Raw genomic sequence first — 16,446 nt, 5'->3', positions numbered from 1 at the left:
TAATTATGCTATTCATTTACATCCGAAATATGTACTATAACGCTATGGAACGCGAAACGGATATTGACTGCTCTTTCTGGAAATAATGGAGTGTCGACGCTTGATAGAATTGGAGATAAAAATATTTGGAAAAAATCGAAGAGTATAGAAGTGAAAACACAAAGAGCGTTTATTTAGATGAAATGTACTTTGATCGCCATTATGCTTCTTACACATCATGGAAAAAAGATTTGGCTCATGACTCTAAACTTAGGCTTTGTAAAATTGACGCACCACCATCAAGAGGGAAAATGACTGAGTTGATCGCGTTTTACTTTTATCGGCACATAATATCAAAGACTATTATTAAACTTGGATTATCATGAAAATATGTCATCAGGTATATTTCAGTCATGGTTACCTTGTAATAACGTAATAGTTTTCAATAACGCATTCCGTCTAAATAAAAAAAAAAAATAACGCTAACTATTCACCCTGAAATTATAGATTTTTATATGAGAATGATTTATATTTCGAAGAAAATTATACCAAAAAAGAATTACTGTAAGTTCTTAAGACCAAAAATTTAAAAAAATCGTATTTCATCGACAGGGGAGCAAAAATTACGGTTCTGGTGTTCTTCGTTTATCACCGCATTACTGCATTACTCAACCCGATAGAAATGGTGTGGTCACAAATTAAATCTAGAATTCGAAATAATAATAATCGTTCTCTAAAATTCATGTAACTATTGAATTAACTCGAAAAGAATTCGCGGGAATCTCGGCAGAGTTATGGAAAAATTATGTGTCCCATATAAAAGACCTTAAAAAATATCGAACAAGGAGCTACCGAGTGTTAATAATTCATTCACGGATAAACCAATTTAAATGCGGCTTTTCATTTGAAAGCTGGTTCTATCGGAATGGTTCTTAGCTACGTTTGATGTTAATCACTTAAGCTACTTTTAACTTTGAAACATTTATCTGTCTGTGGATTTGTTCATGGCACTATAGCTCCCATCCATTTTCTCGAAAATTTGGGAATACAGTAATGTTATTACTTATTAGTATTATAGTGTACCTATCGAAATTGATATGCGTGTCCTTGCAAAAATGTTGATGCCGTTATCACAAAGTTTTGTAGATTAGAAACTCATTTGAAACATACGAGTATCATTTACTTTAACATTACATTAAAATGAACATATGTATGTTCATTTTAATTTATAGTATAGGGGTTCTCAAAACAGAAAAATCTGGATATGTTTCACTGTACTTCAGGGGCGAGGGAAGTTCTGTCAAAATTACCTTCGACCAGTTTTTTTCATTGTGAATCAAGGTGGTTATCATGTAGCAAATTTCTACAATATGTTTACAAATTAAGAAATGGAACTACAAATTATTGGTCTCACAATTGAAGAACAAGAACTTCACATACAGAGGCGAAAAGAAGAATCAATCTAGCAATAAACCATCCTTTTCAGTTTTGGCTGGACTAGATATGTATTTTTCCACGCTGAAGGAAAGAGCTCTCTGTATACAATTTCTCACGTTTCATTTTTGTGAAACGGGTTTTCTGCGTTTGCTGTTTTGAAGACAGGATACAGGAAACAATGTAGATTGATAAATCACGAGTGTTAATTCCTTATGAAAAATTTTGCTCTGTAAGGTAAGTTAATGGGTAAGTTCAAGGAAGCTATTAATTTGGTATTGTAAATTGATGAAACATTTTACCTTACCACTTCTTATTTAAACTGTTTCAGGTACCATGTTATTTTTCAGTTATTAGAATATATCTTATTTTGCTTTTGGTTTTGGTTTCAATAAATAACTTTTATAATTTTTAGGTACATTGAAACATTGTATCTATGAGTAGAAGCCGTCATGGAGTTTTTCCTTGCGGTGACCGACTTCCTACATACTTATTACTTAAAACTCTTCAGTCACGTTGATTTTAAATTTTTTTAGATGTCAATAAAAAAAAGCTTACCTACTCCGACTATTAAGTTTTACAATAAGACGAATTTACCGTTTGTGACTGGAACATCATTCTGCATCCAAAGAAATAGCTGTGATTTTGGCGTTTAGTGCCGTTTCTTTTAGAGATTTTGCTTTCTCACGATAAAAATATGCTAGTACATATTACTTGATATTTTATAAGTCCTAACTAAACAAAAATTAACACAATACATAAAAATTGGTCTAAAGAGTTTAGACAGTACTTCCCTCGCTGTCGGAAACTTGACGACTGCATGCCTATTGTGTTTTTTTTTTCTCATTACATTTTTGTAGTGGGAATTTAAAAAAAAAATGTGATGACGTCATCAACATTTTTGCAAGGACACGTACATCAGTTGGGATAGATGTAGTGTAATACTAAGAATAAAATTATTGTATTCCCAAATTTTCGGGAAAATGAATTGGGTCGTTTTCAATATTGATTTCTTATATTCAATAAAATAACGAAACAATTTACTCACGTATACGGCGCCGGTGTGTAATCTAATATGAAAAGCAACTGAAAATCGTTTACGTATAAACATTCTTAATTTAAGATGACAAGCGTAACAGCATACGTGAGAGTCAAACAGAGAAACTGTAAACAAAACGACCATCGGTTTTATTGCTTCGACTTCCGCTTATTATATAAAACATTGGGTTTTATTTTAATTCTTGACGGTGAAATTCACAATTGGTTGATTAAACATGTCTATTTCACATTCGCGGAACCAAGTGAGCGCATAAAACAAATGCAGGTCTGTAATGTTAAAGTCGATGTAAATAAGCGTGCTACCCTTATGTTTCAACCGAGTTTTTCCTTTAACAAATTTTGTGTCTACCAAATTGGGTTGGTTGGGGTGTAATACTAATAATAAGTGTTGCCTTTAATTTAATCAATAAAATAAATTGACTTCATTAATTTTTTTGAACCACCTCTTAAGAAAATCTAAAAAAATATGAATGGAATGATAAATCACAAGTGCAAACTCATCATATTTTTTGCATTTTAGATAGGATTTATTCAGCAAAATTTAAGGGTGACGTCATCAATTTTTTTAGGAGGGATGAACAAATACATTTTGAACAAAAGTTTACCATGCTTATAATAACTTTAAAATATTCCCAAGATTTCAAAGCATTCGGTTTTGTAATTCCTGATTAAATCGATAAAATAAATTCACGCCTTCATTAATTTTTTTGAGTCACCCTGCATATGCAAATCCAAAAATATGAATGGAATGATAAATCACAAGTACAGACTCATCATATTTTGTACATTTTAGATACGATTTATTCGGCAAACTTTTGAGCTGACGTCATCAGTTTTTTGTAGAAGATAACCAAAAATATTTTGACTAAAAATTTATTATGCTCTTTATAACCTTAAAACATCTGCAAGATTTCAAAGCATTCGGTTTTGTAGTTCCTGATTAAATCAATAAAATAAATTTACGCATTCATTAATTTTTTTGAGTCACCCTGTATATGCAAATCGAAAAAATTTGAATGGAATGATAAATCACAAGAAGAGACTCACCATATTTTGTACATTTTAGATAGGATTTATTCAGAAAAATTTTGTGGTGACGTCATAAATTTTTTAGGGGGGACGACCAAATACATTTTGATCAAAAATTTACCATGCTTATGATAATTTTAAAATATCTTCAAGATTTCGAAGCATTCGGTTTTGTAGTTCCTGAGTAAATCAGTAAATTAAATTTACGCTTTCATTTATTTTCTTGAATCACCCTGTATATGCAAATCCAAAAAATATGAATGGAGTGATAGATCACAAGTACAGACTGATCATACATTTTAGATATGATTTATTCGGCAAATTTTCGAGCTGACGTCATCAAGTTTTTGGAGGGGATAAGCAAATATATTTTGACTAAACATTTATTATGCTCTTTACAACCTTAAAACATCTGCAAGATGTCAGAGCATTCCGTTTTGTAGTTCCTGATTAAATCAATAAAATATATTTACGCATTCATTAATTTTTTTGAGTCACTCTGTATATGCAAATCCAAAAAATATGAATGGAGTAATAAATGACAAGTACAGACTCATCATATTTTGTACATTTTAGATATGATTTATTCGGCAAACTTTCGAGCTGACGTCATCAAGTTTTTGGAGGGGATAAGCAAATATATTTTGACTAAACATTTATTATGCTCTTTATGACCTTAAAACATCTGCAAGATTTCAGAGCATTCGGTTTTGTAGTTCCTGATTAAATCAATAAAGTATATTTACGCATTCATTAATTTTTTTGAGTCACCCTGTATATGCAAATCCAAAAAATATGAATGGAGTGATAGATCACAAGTACAGACTCATCATATTTTGTACATTTTAGATATGATTTATTCCACAAACTTTTGAGCTGACGTCATCAAGTTTTTGGAGGGGATAAGCAAATATTTTTTGACTAAAGATTTATGATGCTCTTTATAGCCTTAAAACATCTGCAACATTTCAAAGCATTCTCGTTAGCAGATTAAAAATTAAATTTCAAAATGTTGTTTTATAATTTTGATTTTTTTTCCAAAAATCTGGACGTTTCGGGTGAAAAGTCGATTCAGAGTTGTAAACTACATGTGTAGGACTATGTTATTTTATACAACTGAAAACCCATTTACTATGTACAATTTTGAAGTGACGTCATCGCATTAGTGGTGGGGATGATTAGACAAATTTTGGTTAGCGTTTTACCATCTACATGATATTCTTAATATAAGTACAAAATTTCACAACAATCGGTCGAGTACTTTCGGAGATTATCTGTCTAATAAAAATCCGGGACGGCAGACGGACAGACGGACAGACGGACAGACGGACAGACGGACGGACAGACGGACGGACAGACGGACAGACAGACGGAAATGGGAGACCTATTTCTTCGTCTTCTAGGGGTCATGAAAGATCGAGAAAACGTAAAAGTAGAGAGTCGGCCGACGGACTCGATTACAATACTTCCTTTGCTTACGCTCGGGAAGTAAAAATACTAGAAATGGCAAAATCATTTTGTAAAAACAATATTCAATCAAAGAAACAACCTCAAAATTTTAAAATAAACATTATTCATTCATAACTGTGCACACTGAAGATTCTACATTTTAATTTTATCTAAAACGTAACGCTTGATTATTAGAATGAGTAAACAAGTAGAAGAAGCTATACCCACACTATTAATTTATGCAAAGTGTACCAAAAAATAAATGCATAATAACAATTGGCGAAGAGTTGATTTAATTTACGTTGATTTACAATATTGTAAACAAAAAAACATGTAATGCTATTACATTGGTTTTGGTAGTTAGGAGTGCCGTATGTGTTAAAATGAAAACTAAAAGACACATTAGAACCTGATTTTGAAACTGTGTGTGCCGATATAGAATAAGTATATCGAGTTTTTCTTAATAAAAAAATTATTCTCAGTATTAATCAAAATGTTCCATATTTGGGTAGTTAACCTATATATGGAACATATATATATTTTAAAACTTATTTGGCAAAAGTGGTACCACTATTAACTTTGTATAATGAATTACACTACTTTAAAGTTAGTTTAATTTTAAACTACATCACTGCTACAAGTTGTTAACACTTAACTATTTATAAATACATTTTTACAAACAAAGTTGTTTTATTTATCAATCCATTTTGTGCATATTTTAACACATCTTACAGTAGTTTTCATTATTGTGATTTGTGACTAAGTTAGTTTCTAAATTTTAACAAAAACACTTTAAGAACTATTACTTGGCAATCAGTATGTGCTGTGTTGTGGTATTGTTTCTCAGCTACTAATATATCAAACTAGTTGTTAATTTTAATAGCGGTTTTTTAAAGATGTCATCTTGGTAATACATATTTATTCTGTGTATGCAACTAATACAAAACAACATAAAAATTATCCTCTAGCTCTGTTTTTCGAAATAGTAACATTTATATCAATACAACTTTTACCAGTATCATGGTCAACATCAAGCTTCAAATCGATCGTTCCACTCGCGATACCTAACTGATTCTTAAATCTGCTAATGTTAATCTTCTTGTTAGCGTCGCCACAAACTTTACCCTGAAATAATAATAATAATGGTAAAAGTGGTTTATCTGAAAGTTTTTCCCAAGAGTAAAATTCTGACAAAAGTTGGCTGGTTTGTAGCCAATTTAACTTACTGGGGGTATTGGGCACTTAGAAGGCATGTTATACATTTTAGCCACATTTCCAATTTGCGGATCATTTAACCCACTAACAACTTCACAAAAGTCAAGTTCTCCATCCATAGGAGGCATCGGAGCTTTTTTGAGAACATATTTTCCCTGAAAAAAAAAACGAATATTGTGGACACTACACATAATTGACTTACCTTCGCTGTTTTGAATCCCTTTGGAAAATTCAAACAACCTTTTAAAATTATGTTGCAATCTTTATCTAAAGTTGCACCAGGATTTTCAATTTTTATCACACTGTCATCGATACAGTTTTTAATGCTGTTGAGTTTCAACGTATACCCATTCTAGTGAAAATGTAGGAATTTTAAAACTATCTTCGAAAAGTCGTTATATTGATAATTACTTACACATGCTGTTGAAGTACGTATATAAGTTACCAAAACTAACACCACATAAACACGTCCGTTTCTGTCAGACATTTTTACTATTATGTAAAAAGTTTTGCTGCAGGGTCAACTTTTATATTGTTTGAATAATGGCCGGTTGTTCAAAGCGAATAATGGTAATTACCTTGATCATTAACAAAGCATAGTGTTTTGGATCATTTACCTGCAACCACATCAGATGAATCTTTAAATCACAATGTAATGTGGATTTGGCTAATTATTTATTCAACATTTAACTTTTTTATAAAACATTATCAATTTACCGACTGAGCAAATTGCTAGCGAATATTTGGTTACTGATTATATTTTAATTGGGTTAATATGAATAATAATTGCTGTTAATATTAACAACCAAAGTAAATAAGTAAATCACATTGAAAAAAAAAATAGTCGAATGAAAATATATCTAATTTAGAATGGGCTTGTTTAGGTTTATTGCATCGTAAACTACTAACTTACACCCTAGACATCCATATTTATGAAAAAAAAAAAATATATTAAAATATTTTGCAACTTAATTTTGAAATTGCAAACATTTTAATGTTATGGTAAAACGTTAATCAAACTTTATTCGTTTATGCCCCCCGGCCCCCAAAAATGAATTTGCCGAAAAAATGCTCTTTAAATTTTATATTTCTGCAAGTGTGGTTTATGTATCCGTGTCGAATTTTTGCCACAGACATTTAGATTTTTAGGAAAAAAAATCAAAATTTTATAACAATTGTTTTTAATGATCAAGTCAAAATGATTCACAACATTTTGCTTCATTCTACTTAGCTTAATTAATAATTTTCGTCGCCTGCTTTGTTTTGAGGAGAGAGACAAAATCATTCGAATCAGGCAGCTTACTATTTACGTGCTCAATCGTCGCATTCCTTCGGTGTATAAACATAAGCAATAGAAATTAAGCATGTACTGATACTATATATTTTTACTTCCCGAGCGTAAGCAAAGGAAGTATTGTAATCGAGTCCGTCGGCCGACTCTCTACTTTTACGTTTTCTCGATCATTCATGACCCCTAGAAGACGAAGAAATAGGTCTCCCATTTCCGTCTGTCTGTCCGTCTGTCCGTCTGTCCGTCTATCCGCCTGTCCGTCTGTCTGCCGTCCCGGATTTTTATTAGACAGATAATCTCCGAAAGTACTGGAACGATTGTTGTGAAATTTTGTATTTGTATTAGGAATATCATGTAGATGGTAAAACTCTAACCAAAATTTGTCTAATCATCCCCACCACTAATGCGATGACGTCACTTCAAAACTGTAGATAGTAAATGGGTTTTAAATTGTATAAAATAACATAGTCCTACGCATGTAGTTTACGACTCCGAATTGAGTTTTTACCCGAAACGTCCAGATTTTGGAAAAAAATCAAAATTATAAAACAACATTTTGCAATTTAATTTTGAATCTGCTAACCCGAATGTTTTGAAATGTTGCAGATGTTTTAAGGCTATAAAGAGCATCATAAATCATTAGTCAAAATATATTTGCTTATCCCCTCCAAAAAATTGATGACGTCAGCTCGAAAGTTTGCCGAATAAATCCTATCTAAACTGTACAAAATATATATGATGAGTCTGGACTTGTGATTTATCACTCCATTCATATTTTTTGGATTTGTGTATACAGGGTGACTCAAAAAAATTAATGAATGCGTAATTTATTTTATTGATTTACTCAGGAACTACAAAACCGAATGCTTTGAAATCTTGAAGATGTTTTAAAGTTATCATAAGCATGGTAAGTTTTTGATCAAAATGTATTTGCTCACCCCCTTAAAAAATTTATGACGTCACCACAAAATTTTGCTGAATAAATCCTATCTAAAATGTACAAAATATGATGAGTCTCTTCTTGTGATTTATCATTCCATTCATATTTTTTGGATTTGCATATACAGGGTGACCCAAAAAAATTAAGGAATGCGTAAATGTATTTTATTGATTTAATCAGGAACTACAGACCCGAATGTTTTAAAATCTTGCAGATGTTTTAAGGTTATAAAGAGCATAATAAATTTTTAGTCAGAATATATTTGGTTATCTTCTCCAAAAAACTGATGACGTCAGCTCGAAAGTTTGCCGAATAAATCCTATCTAGAATAAATAAAATATGATGAGTCTGTACTTGTAATTTATCAATATTTTTTGAATTTGCATATACCGGGTGACTCAAAAAAAATAATGAAATCTATTGCGAAAAAAAAACATAATAGACATGCAGTCGTCACGTTTCCGACAGTGAGGGAAGTACTGTCTAAACTCTTTAGGCCAATTTTTTGTTCTGTCATAGGTGAAAATGACAATCAATTGTCTTTAGTGAAGAATTATTTTTCTAGTAAGATCTAGAGCCGCAACATTTAAAATGCAATTCTTTCAAATGAGGTGATCGTAGTGTGTTCTACCTGAAGGTTGTGGAATTGTATAGGAATATTATATTAATCCAATTTCAGAATAACAAATAAATAACTCAGTTTGGATTTAACTGAAGGGCAAATTGGCACTAGATTAAAGAAACACCTTCATTACCCCCATGTGTAAGTAAAATTTAACATGATTTTTAATTGATAATTCGTTGATCTCACCTATTTGCCTATTGCGACAACGGCGAGACGCGACGTTCAGAAATTCGACACATTGCGTCATTTATTGTTTACACTAGCATTGACTGGGCAGTTGTTGATTTTCCCGGATGCGTTCGGACTTAAAATCCACAAAATTGTTACTTAATCTCACCAAATCTTTAGAAATGATACATTTTATTTTCTTATGTGACGACAAAAATAGTATATTATTAGCCAAGGTTGCAAAGCCAAGCATTCTAGACCGAGCGCAAAATACGAGACGCGCAGCGTCGAGGGCTCTGAAGCGCGAGGTCTAGAAGTGGCTTTGCAACCGTGGTTAATATACCATTTTTTTCATTAGTAGAAACCATAAGACAATAAATCGAAAAAATAAGCGTTCAATTTTTTGACGCAACATGATTTTGTTTTGATTTCTAATCAAACTTAATCTAAATCTTCAACACAAAGAAAACCATTTACACTTGTCGCTGAATTAATCATTTTATCTTCTATCGTCTACCAACTACTATGCGTATACTCAAGTAATGTTACTGCCCATTCACAATGGACATAAGACATAAGAACGAGCGCATAACATAATTTACGTTTTTGGTTTGTGTCTGGCTTATGCTTATCTACGTTCACAATGGACAGAGTGAACTCTGTAAGAATTGTTAAACTGCGCAAACGCAGAACGGAATAACTCCCGGCCAAACATAGAAACTGCTAACCTCAAACTGAGTCAATCAAAATATCTAACCTACAATTTCATACGATATTCGAACTTGACAACTCGCAGTACAGAACAGACTCGCAGTGTGAAGCTTTGATTATAATTTATATAATTTAATCAAAGGTGTGAAGTGCCAACTGTCAAAGGGAATTCAATAGCAGCACTCAAAAGTCCCTAGATTTTAACATAATTTTGACGTAATTCGTGCACAAAGTTGAACTTGTTTCAACTTTGTGTACGCACACAAGGATTACATAAAACGTTCATAAGCATAAGAATTACGTTCGTCCACTGTGAACAGGGGTACACGTTTTCCATCGTTTCAACTTTGTGTATTTATGTAAACTTTATGTACTTGTTATGCCTTATGTCCATTGTGAATGGGCAATTAGTAGCACACATTTATTCATTTTTTGAGAAATAATCACATCAAGTATTGCGTACATAACCTCAATCTTCTTTTTGAACCCGTAGTCGCAAAAGTTGAATTTGCTACCTCTAAATGAGTCGACATTTGTATGCTTTATGGCTGCTAGTGAAAAAAAAAAAAAACAGAAATGTTTCGATGCAATATTTTATAATATTGTAAATTGTGAAATGTCTCTCGGGACGATGGTTCTTTCTAAATTATTATTATTTAAATTAAATAGATTCTCATTTGGAATCCTAACATAGTAGTGGGCAATATTCAAGATTTAAATTTTAACGACTGAGTTGGACATAATTAGCGAAATAAATGTCATCGTGGATTCGAAAGGGCAAGTGGTATTTTATGCCGATTTTTTGTTATGTTTTATGTGTTCTATGACTCCAATTTTGGAACATTTAAGTTCGGATGTACCTCTCAAAACGACGTAGGTACCGAACGATATTTTGTGTTTTTGACCATATTTAACACGTGTTTTATGTATTTATGTGTTGGAGAATTCGATGCACGATGTACTCTTGCTTCGTTAATTTTGCTTTATTGAATTCGGTTGCCGAGTTCGACCTAAGTCTAGACTGATAAATTTTTCCTGTCATTCATAATCGCATACCGGATTCCATCAACGAGCGATATGCGGAGGGTGTCCTGCTAGTAAAGAAAACTTTACTGGGGGTTGCCAGTGTCGTGTCACGTGGTGGAGGGTGTATAGTTCCGGAATAATACTTGAAGCAGCGGCCGCAGGTACCAGCCATGTACCAGCGGACACAGCATAGAGATAGCAGGCGTTTGTGAGCGCACCGCGGCTTGGTTGTATGTATGTAGCTGTGGCTAGTGTAAAGAAACAGTTCCATCACCCTTAGATAAGAAATTGCAAACTAGAGCATGATGTACATTTAAAAACAAGCTGTGTTTATGTGATCGAAAGTTGTAATCTTGCACTTGAAAAGAAAGAGATTTTGTAACTGGAAAATACAGACCCCCACCCCCTCCCCCTCCAAAAAAAGAGAGAAAGGACTTAATAAAATTATTCCCGCCATATTTTTGTGTCGTTAATTCAAGGTCACTCTTCTACCTTTGCGATTCACCACTTTACATCAGAGCACATTCCACCATTTCAAAACACAACGCAGGGTCCCATCTTGTTGACAATCACAGTTTAAGACCACTTTTCAAATTTTTATGGGTTTTTAAAATTGTGCGCATGCCTTAATTTTGGCGGAAGGTTTGGGTTATTACCAACGCGCGGAAAAGTATCTCAGCAGTGCAATTCCCCAGTTGAAGTAAGGTGTGTTTTACAGCGAGTAGTGGGGACGCTTTGATCTGGTCCACAAGGACGTTGCCAGTGCATTTCGTTAGGAGTGTTTACGATCGCTAAAATTACTTCAAATAATAATACGCGATCCCCTTTCTAATTTTTACACCACAGGGCCGCATGTTTGTTATATTGAAATGTTATATCATACAAAATGGCAAACACATTTGTAACAAAATGGTTAAGATTGATTAAATAAGAAACCAGATTGCCGTGTATTGTTATAGCAACAAAATGAATTGAGGAATCTTTAATATATATAACTGCTAATGTTAGAATAAACGTCAGTAATTAAATTTATTATTGAATGCATTTGTTTGTTGGCAAGTTTCAAAAATGCGGTCACATAATTGAACTGATAAGTTTAAGGTTTTAATTGATTCAGTGTGCGTCCGTTGGTAACAAATGTGTCAGAATTCATGAAAGAGACCTTGTGGGAATAGTAAGTTAAAAATTAAAAAAAAAAAAACACTAGTGATCTTTACTTGTACTGCTTACCGGAGGTTCTATACCGCTCGTGGAAGGGTCACCAACATTCGAGCCATTCTTGGTAGTACGGGTTTTAGCACTATTAAAACCCTGAATAATTGCAAATTTTTCTAAATTCTCTTCAGTAAAAAAATGTCGTTTTGCCGTCAAAAGGTCTTTAAATTTAGAAAATGACCTTTCCACGTCGCAACTAGTCACTGGAGCCAAAGCGAAGCAGTCTAGTAAATGAAAATATTTTTCAGCTACGGCATCGTCTGTAAATGAATTAAAGGCAATTTGCCTTAACATCGTATAATCAGGATTGCGCTTTATTATGTCATGAAGTTTGTCTTCTAATTTTTTAACGACGGGTACCTCAACGGCCTTTAGTTGGTCAAATAAATGTTCGAATTTTTCAAAACTTGATGTTAGGGGCACATTTTGTTGTTCAAGACTTTTTATCACCGGTAAAATGGGTTCAAAATTGGTGCTAATAAACTGTACTTGTTGTGGCAAATTTGCGTCCATTAAAATTTTTTTGCAATCTTTTATGCTGACGGCTTCATCGGGTAACGTTAAAACAAATGATTTTATCAACTGAAAATGTTCAGCATAAAAGAGTGCTGCTTGCAACCACGTTCCCCACCGTGTAATCACAGGTTTTGGTGGAAGAGGTATATTAGGACAGTGTGCCCGATATAAGGAAACCCTTGACGGAGATTTTAATAAAATTTTTTTGCAAGTACTGATAAGCTCGTTTACAGCTGGAAAAGCTTCGCGAACGAATTCGCATACCCTATGGATTGCGTGGGCAAAACACGTTAAATGTAACAGATTTGGGAAAGCCTGCTTTAGAAGTTTACCTACTTTCAACATCGTGGCAGCAGCATCTGATACAAAAAGCAAAATTTTAGTAGCATCGTCTATGGCAATATTGGCAATGGCATCCTTTACAATAGTGGCTATTTCTTCGGCGTTAACGCTAGCTCGAAATTGTGTAGATATTAAATATGGTTGATATGGCGTTTGTGGATGCAAAATTCCAGCAATTACATTGATAACGTACCTACCCTTTATATCTATTGTCTCATCAGCACTAATCCATATATAATTATCTGCTAAGTTATTCTGTATTTTTGTAATAGTCTTGAGGTAATAGGGTGTAACGTATTGTTTCCGTATGGTAGACTCGTCTGGTAAGTCGCGTCCCGTATATTTTTTCATGAACTGTTTAAAGGCAGGAGGGTTTAGTTTGGTGAGAGGTATGTTGGCTGAAATAAATGCCTCACAGATATCTTCGTAGAAATCAGTTTTAGATTGTCCTACAACGTTGGCAGTATGTTTTTGAGTTCGTATGTGCCTTCGTAAACATGTTTTTGTTCGAAATTGTAAATTAACGGAACAAAAATTACAAACTACCGTATTTTTTTTAACAAACGTAAAAATATTGCCAAATTCATCCAGATAACTACTCATAGTAATGAACTTGTAAAAAATTCTAAAAATGTGAAACAATAAATGAACTTACACAGGTAAAAATCAAAATAAAAGTTATAATTCTAAAACACGACACGAAGAAATAAATTAAATTCCTGCAAATAAAATGAAACACCTAGAAATCAAAATACAATTAATAATTCTAACAGGAAAAAGAACGAGCTAAATGAAAGTCTTGCAAATAAAACGTGTAAGGTAGAAATCGAAATAAAATTAAGAAATAAAATTAACAATTCTACAACGAAAAAGAACGAAATACATGAAATTCTTTCAACGAAAACGTAAAAATGATGCACTACTCTTTGTTGACGACAACTAAACAAATTGTTGAACTACGATTTTCACCTGAGTTAATACATGCAAGCATGCAACGTTAATGACGATGCTAGAACAGAGCAACACGCGTGTCTGCAGATGAACGTTGAGGAATCGCCTAGGAAGGATTTTCGTTGCGCTTTGTGCTCGCGCTAGCTCGAAGTGGCGAGGCTCACGTGCCCCCACTTCGACGCGACGGCACTGAGGGAGTGAGATAAATTTCCGCGTAGTGGTTATTACAGAATTTTAGTGTCGTGACCAGGATGCATTGTTGGTGAACAACACTTGAAGAGTGCCTTGTTTTGTTGTGATATTTTTTTATATTGCCGTTTTGTTTTGTTTTGTGTTGCATAAAATAATTCAATTTGAGTTATTCAGTGCTAACTGAGTGAGGCAGCGCAAGTAAATCCCTAGTTTGACGGCCCTCCAGGACGTGCCATAATTCTGCTGATGGAGGTGTTGAGGAAGATGAGCTGCTCGAAGGTCTTCATGTCGGGCTTTTTGGATGTGGGCTGGGTGTAGTCCGAGATGGCTCGTTTGACGGGGTTGCGCACTATGACCAGGAGTTTCGTAGAGGGGTTCATATGCTGCATCCAGCACCAATGATTGGATTAATTTGTGTATTTATTCCGTGTAACTTATCTTACTTACACTAATCATCACACTGGATAAAATAATTCAGTTTGAGTTGTTCAGTGATTTCTGAGTGGCATTCGAAAATTCACTTGGACCATACTTGGACATTTCGATTTTCCATGGCTAATCCAAAGACGCGATTGTCGAACTGAGACGGAACGTTTCGCGACAAATTGGGCCGAGCGCGAATTTCAAAATACAATTTTTACACGGAATGAGGGCGATGTAATGATTTGAAAAATATACTGGCCGATAGCCCTCCTTTCCCTCCACAAATGTATCACTCAATAATAGCTTTAAAGTGATCCGGGGAGACATTATAAAATAAAAGCCAATTTCCCATGTTATTTTTTTTTATTCTTATGTCCAAACTTGGATGCGGCATCCTGTATACGATGACATGTTTAGTTGATACACGTTAATATGGTTTTATTATGAATTTCATCTAAAATATTTCATCTAAAATAATTACTTAACCACTCTTTCTGTGTAATTAGTGAATTACTTATGTTACTTTATATTATCCTGTAATTGGGAGGTTATTCTTTTGGAAAGTGAATATTATTATTATTTTCTCACCACACGAAATTCACCTGTTAGAGAATTAAACCACAGCATAGATAACAATAGATTGTTATCTATGCTGTGATTAAACCGAACGCACTATAGATTTCATCGCCAGCAAACCCCCATATCGAGAGACATGATGATGGACGAAATGAGGCGGAATTGACACCATTAAGTTGAGGTGTGCAAAAAGTTACAAAGATGAAAACAGTACAACGAGAGCTAGAAGGTAGGGTGCTGTTGAAGAATAACTTATATTAAACGTTACACCACACCAGTTTGCCGTATAGAGATCTCTACAAAAAAAATCCTTAAATCGCACCCGAGCACTTATTGTCTTGTGAAACTGGTAACCAGTCAAGAAAATCATGTGTATAATGTGATCATTCTCAAGTTGTTCCACAGTCACGGTATGTAACCTAGCACATGTTCGCTTTACAAGATTTCATAAAGTTGTACGCCCAACAAGTACACAACGGAAAATCAAACGAAGATACCCACTTCAATTGTACCATTTACGGTGCTGTCCCGTTGTCGAGACAAAATTTACGATAGATCGACAGTTTTCTTCATAGTTGTATAGTGTGTTAAATAGTTGATCGTTCACTTGTTTGTTAAACTTTCTTATTAATATGCATGCTGGGGATGAATGTGAAGCTCCTCTTAAACTTCACCTTTAATTAGGGTTACCATATTCTAAAAGTTAATTCTAGGGCATAAAATTATAAAAATTCGGACAAAACCGGACACTTTGATACAAAAAAATTACGAGTACTTATAAAAAAAATTATTGCAGAGAAAACAACATAAAATTCATTAGTTAAAAGTATCACCACTTAAATCTAGTTGTCGAAGTAACCCGGACAGAAATATAAAAATCCGGCCGGACCTCCCCGGACAGTCGAAAAACCAGAACATGTCCGAGAAAATCCGGACGTATGGTAACCCTACCTTTAATGTTAAGACATCCTTAACATGCACCTCGAATGTTAAAAAAAAGCCTTGGCAACAGTACCTATGTGTTTCGCCATAAAATGTCAGACATTTTTTTTATTATAATACTATAGCCATGGTATTATAATAAAAAAAAAAATATGCATAAGCAGTATGATTTGGATGAAAAATTAATTTTTAATTTAAATTTATTGTTAGATTCACTTTAGTTCGCTTCGCCCGCTCGAGTGGTAAACATATGCTCGAATGTTAAGCCTACTTTACCCTCCTAGTACGTTAATTAGTATATAAGATACTAATTGTTACGGCGAGTTTTAAGCGAATAATTTTAAGGAAACTTAATAATAATTA

General features: G+C 33.5%; 1 protein-coding gene across 1 annotated transcript; it reads right to left on the bottom strand.

Annotated features, from left to right (window-relative positions):
* Positions 1–5,689: 5,689 nt before the first annotated feature.
* Positions 5,690–6,652, bottom strand: LOC135137678 (uncharacterized). Its single transcript, XM_064067393.1, has 4 exons — positions 6,581–6,652; positions 6,368–6,517; positions 6,177–6,320; positions 5,690–6,075 (listed from the first exon to the last, which is right to left on the bottom strand). The coding sequence occupies exons 1-4, from the start codon at positions 6,650–6,652 to the stop codon at positions 5,908–5,910; spliced, it is 534 nt and encodes a 177-aa protein (XP_063923463.1). The 3' UTR covers positions 5,690–5,907.
* Positions 6,653–16,446: the final 9,794 nt, after the last annotated feature.

This window comes from Zophobas morio, unplaced genomic scaffold (genome assembly GCF_036711695.1).
Source record: "Zophobas morio isolate AGI-343-1 ecotype UQ-CSIRO unplaced genomic scaffold, CSIRO_AGI_Zmor_V1 ptg000029l, whole genome shotgun sequence".
In the NCBI taxonomy this organism is placed as follows: domain Eukaryota; kingdom Metazoa; phylum Arthropoda; class Insecta; order Coleoptera; family Tenebrionidae; genus Zophobas; species Zophobas morio.
The sequence above is the reverse complement of the archived record's forward strand: the minus strand, read 5'-3'. Positions and strand labels throughout refer to the sequence as shown.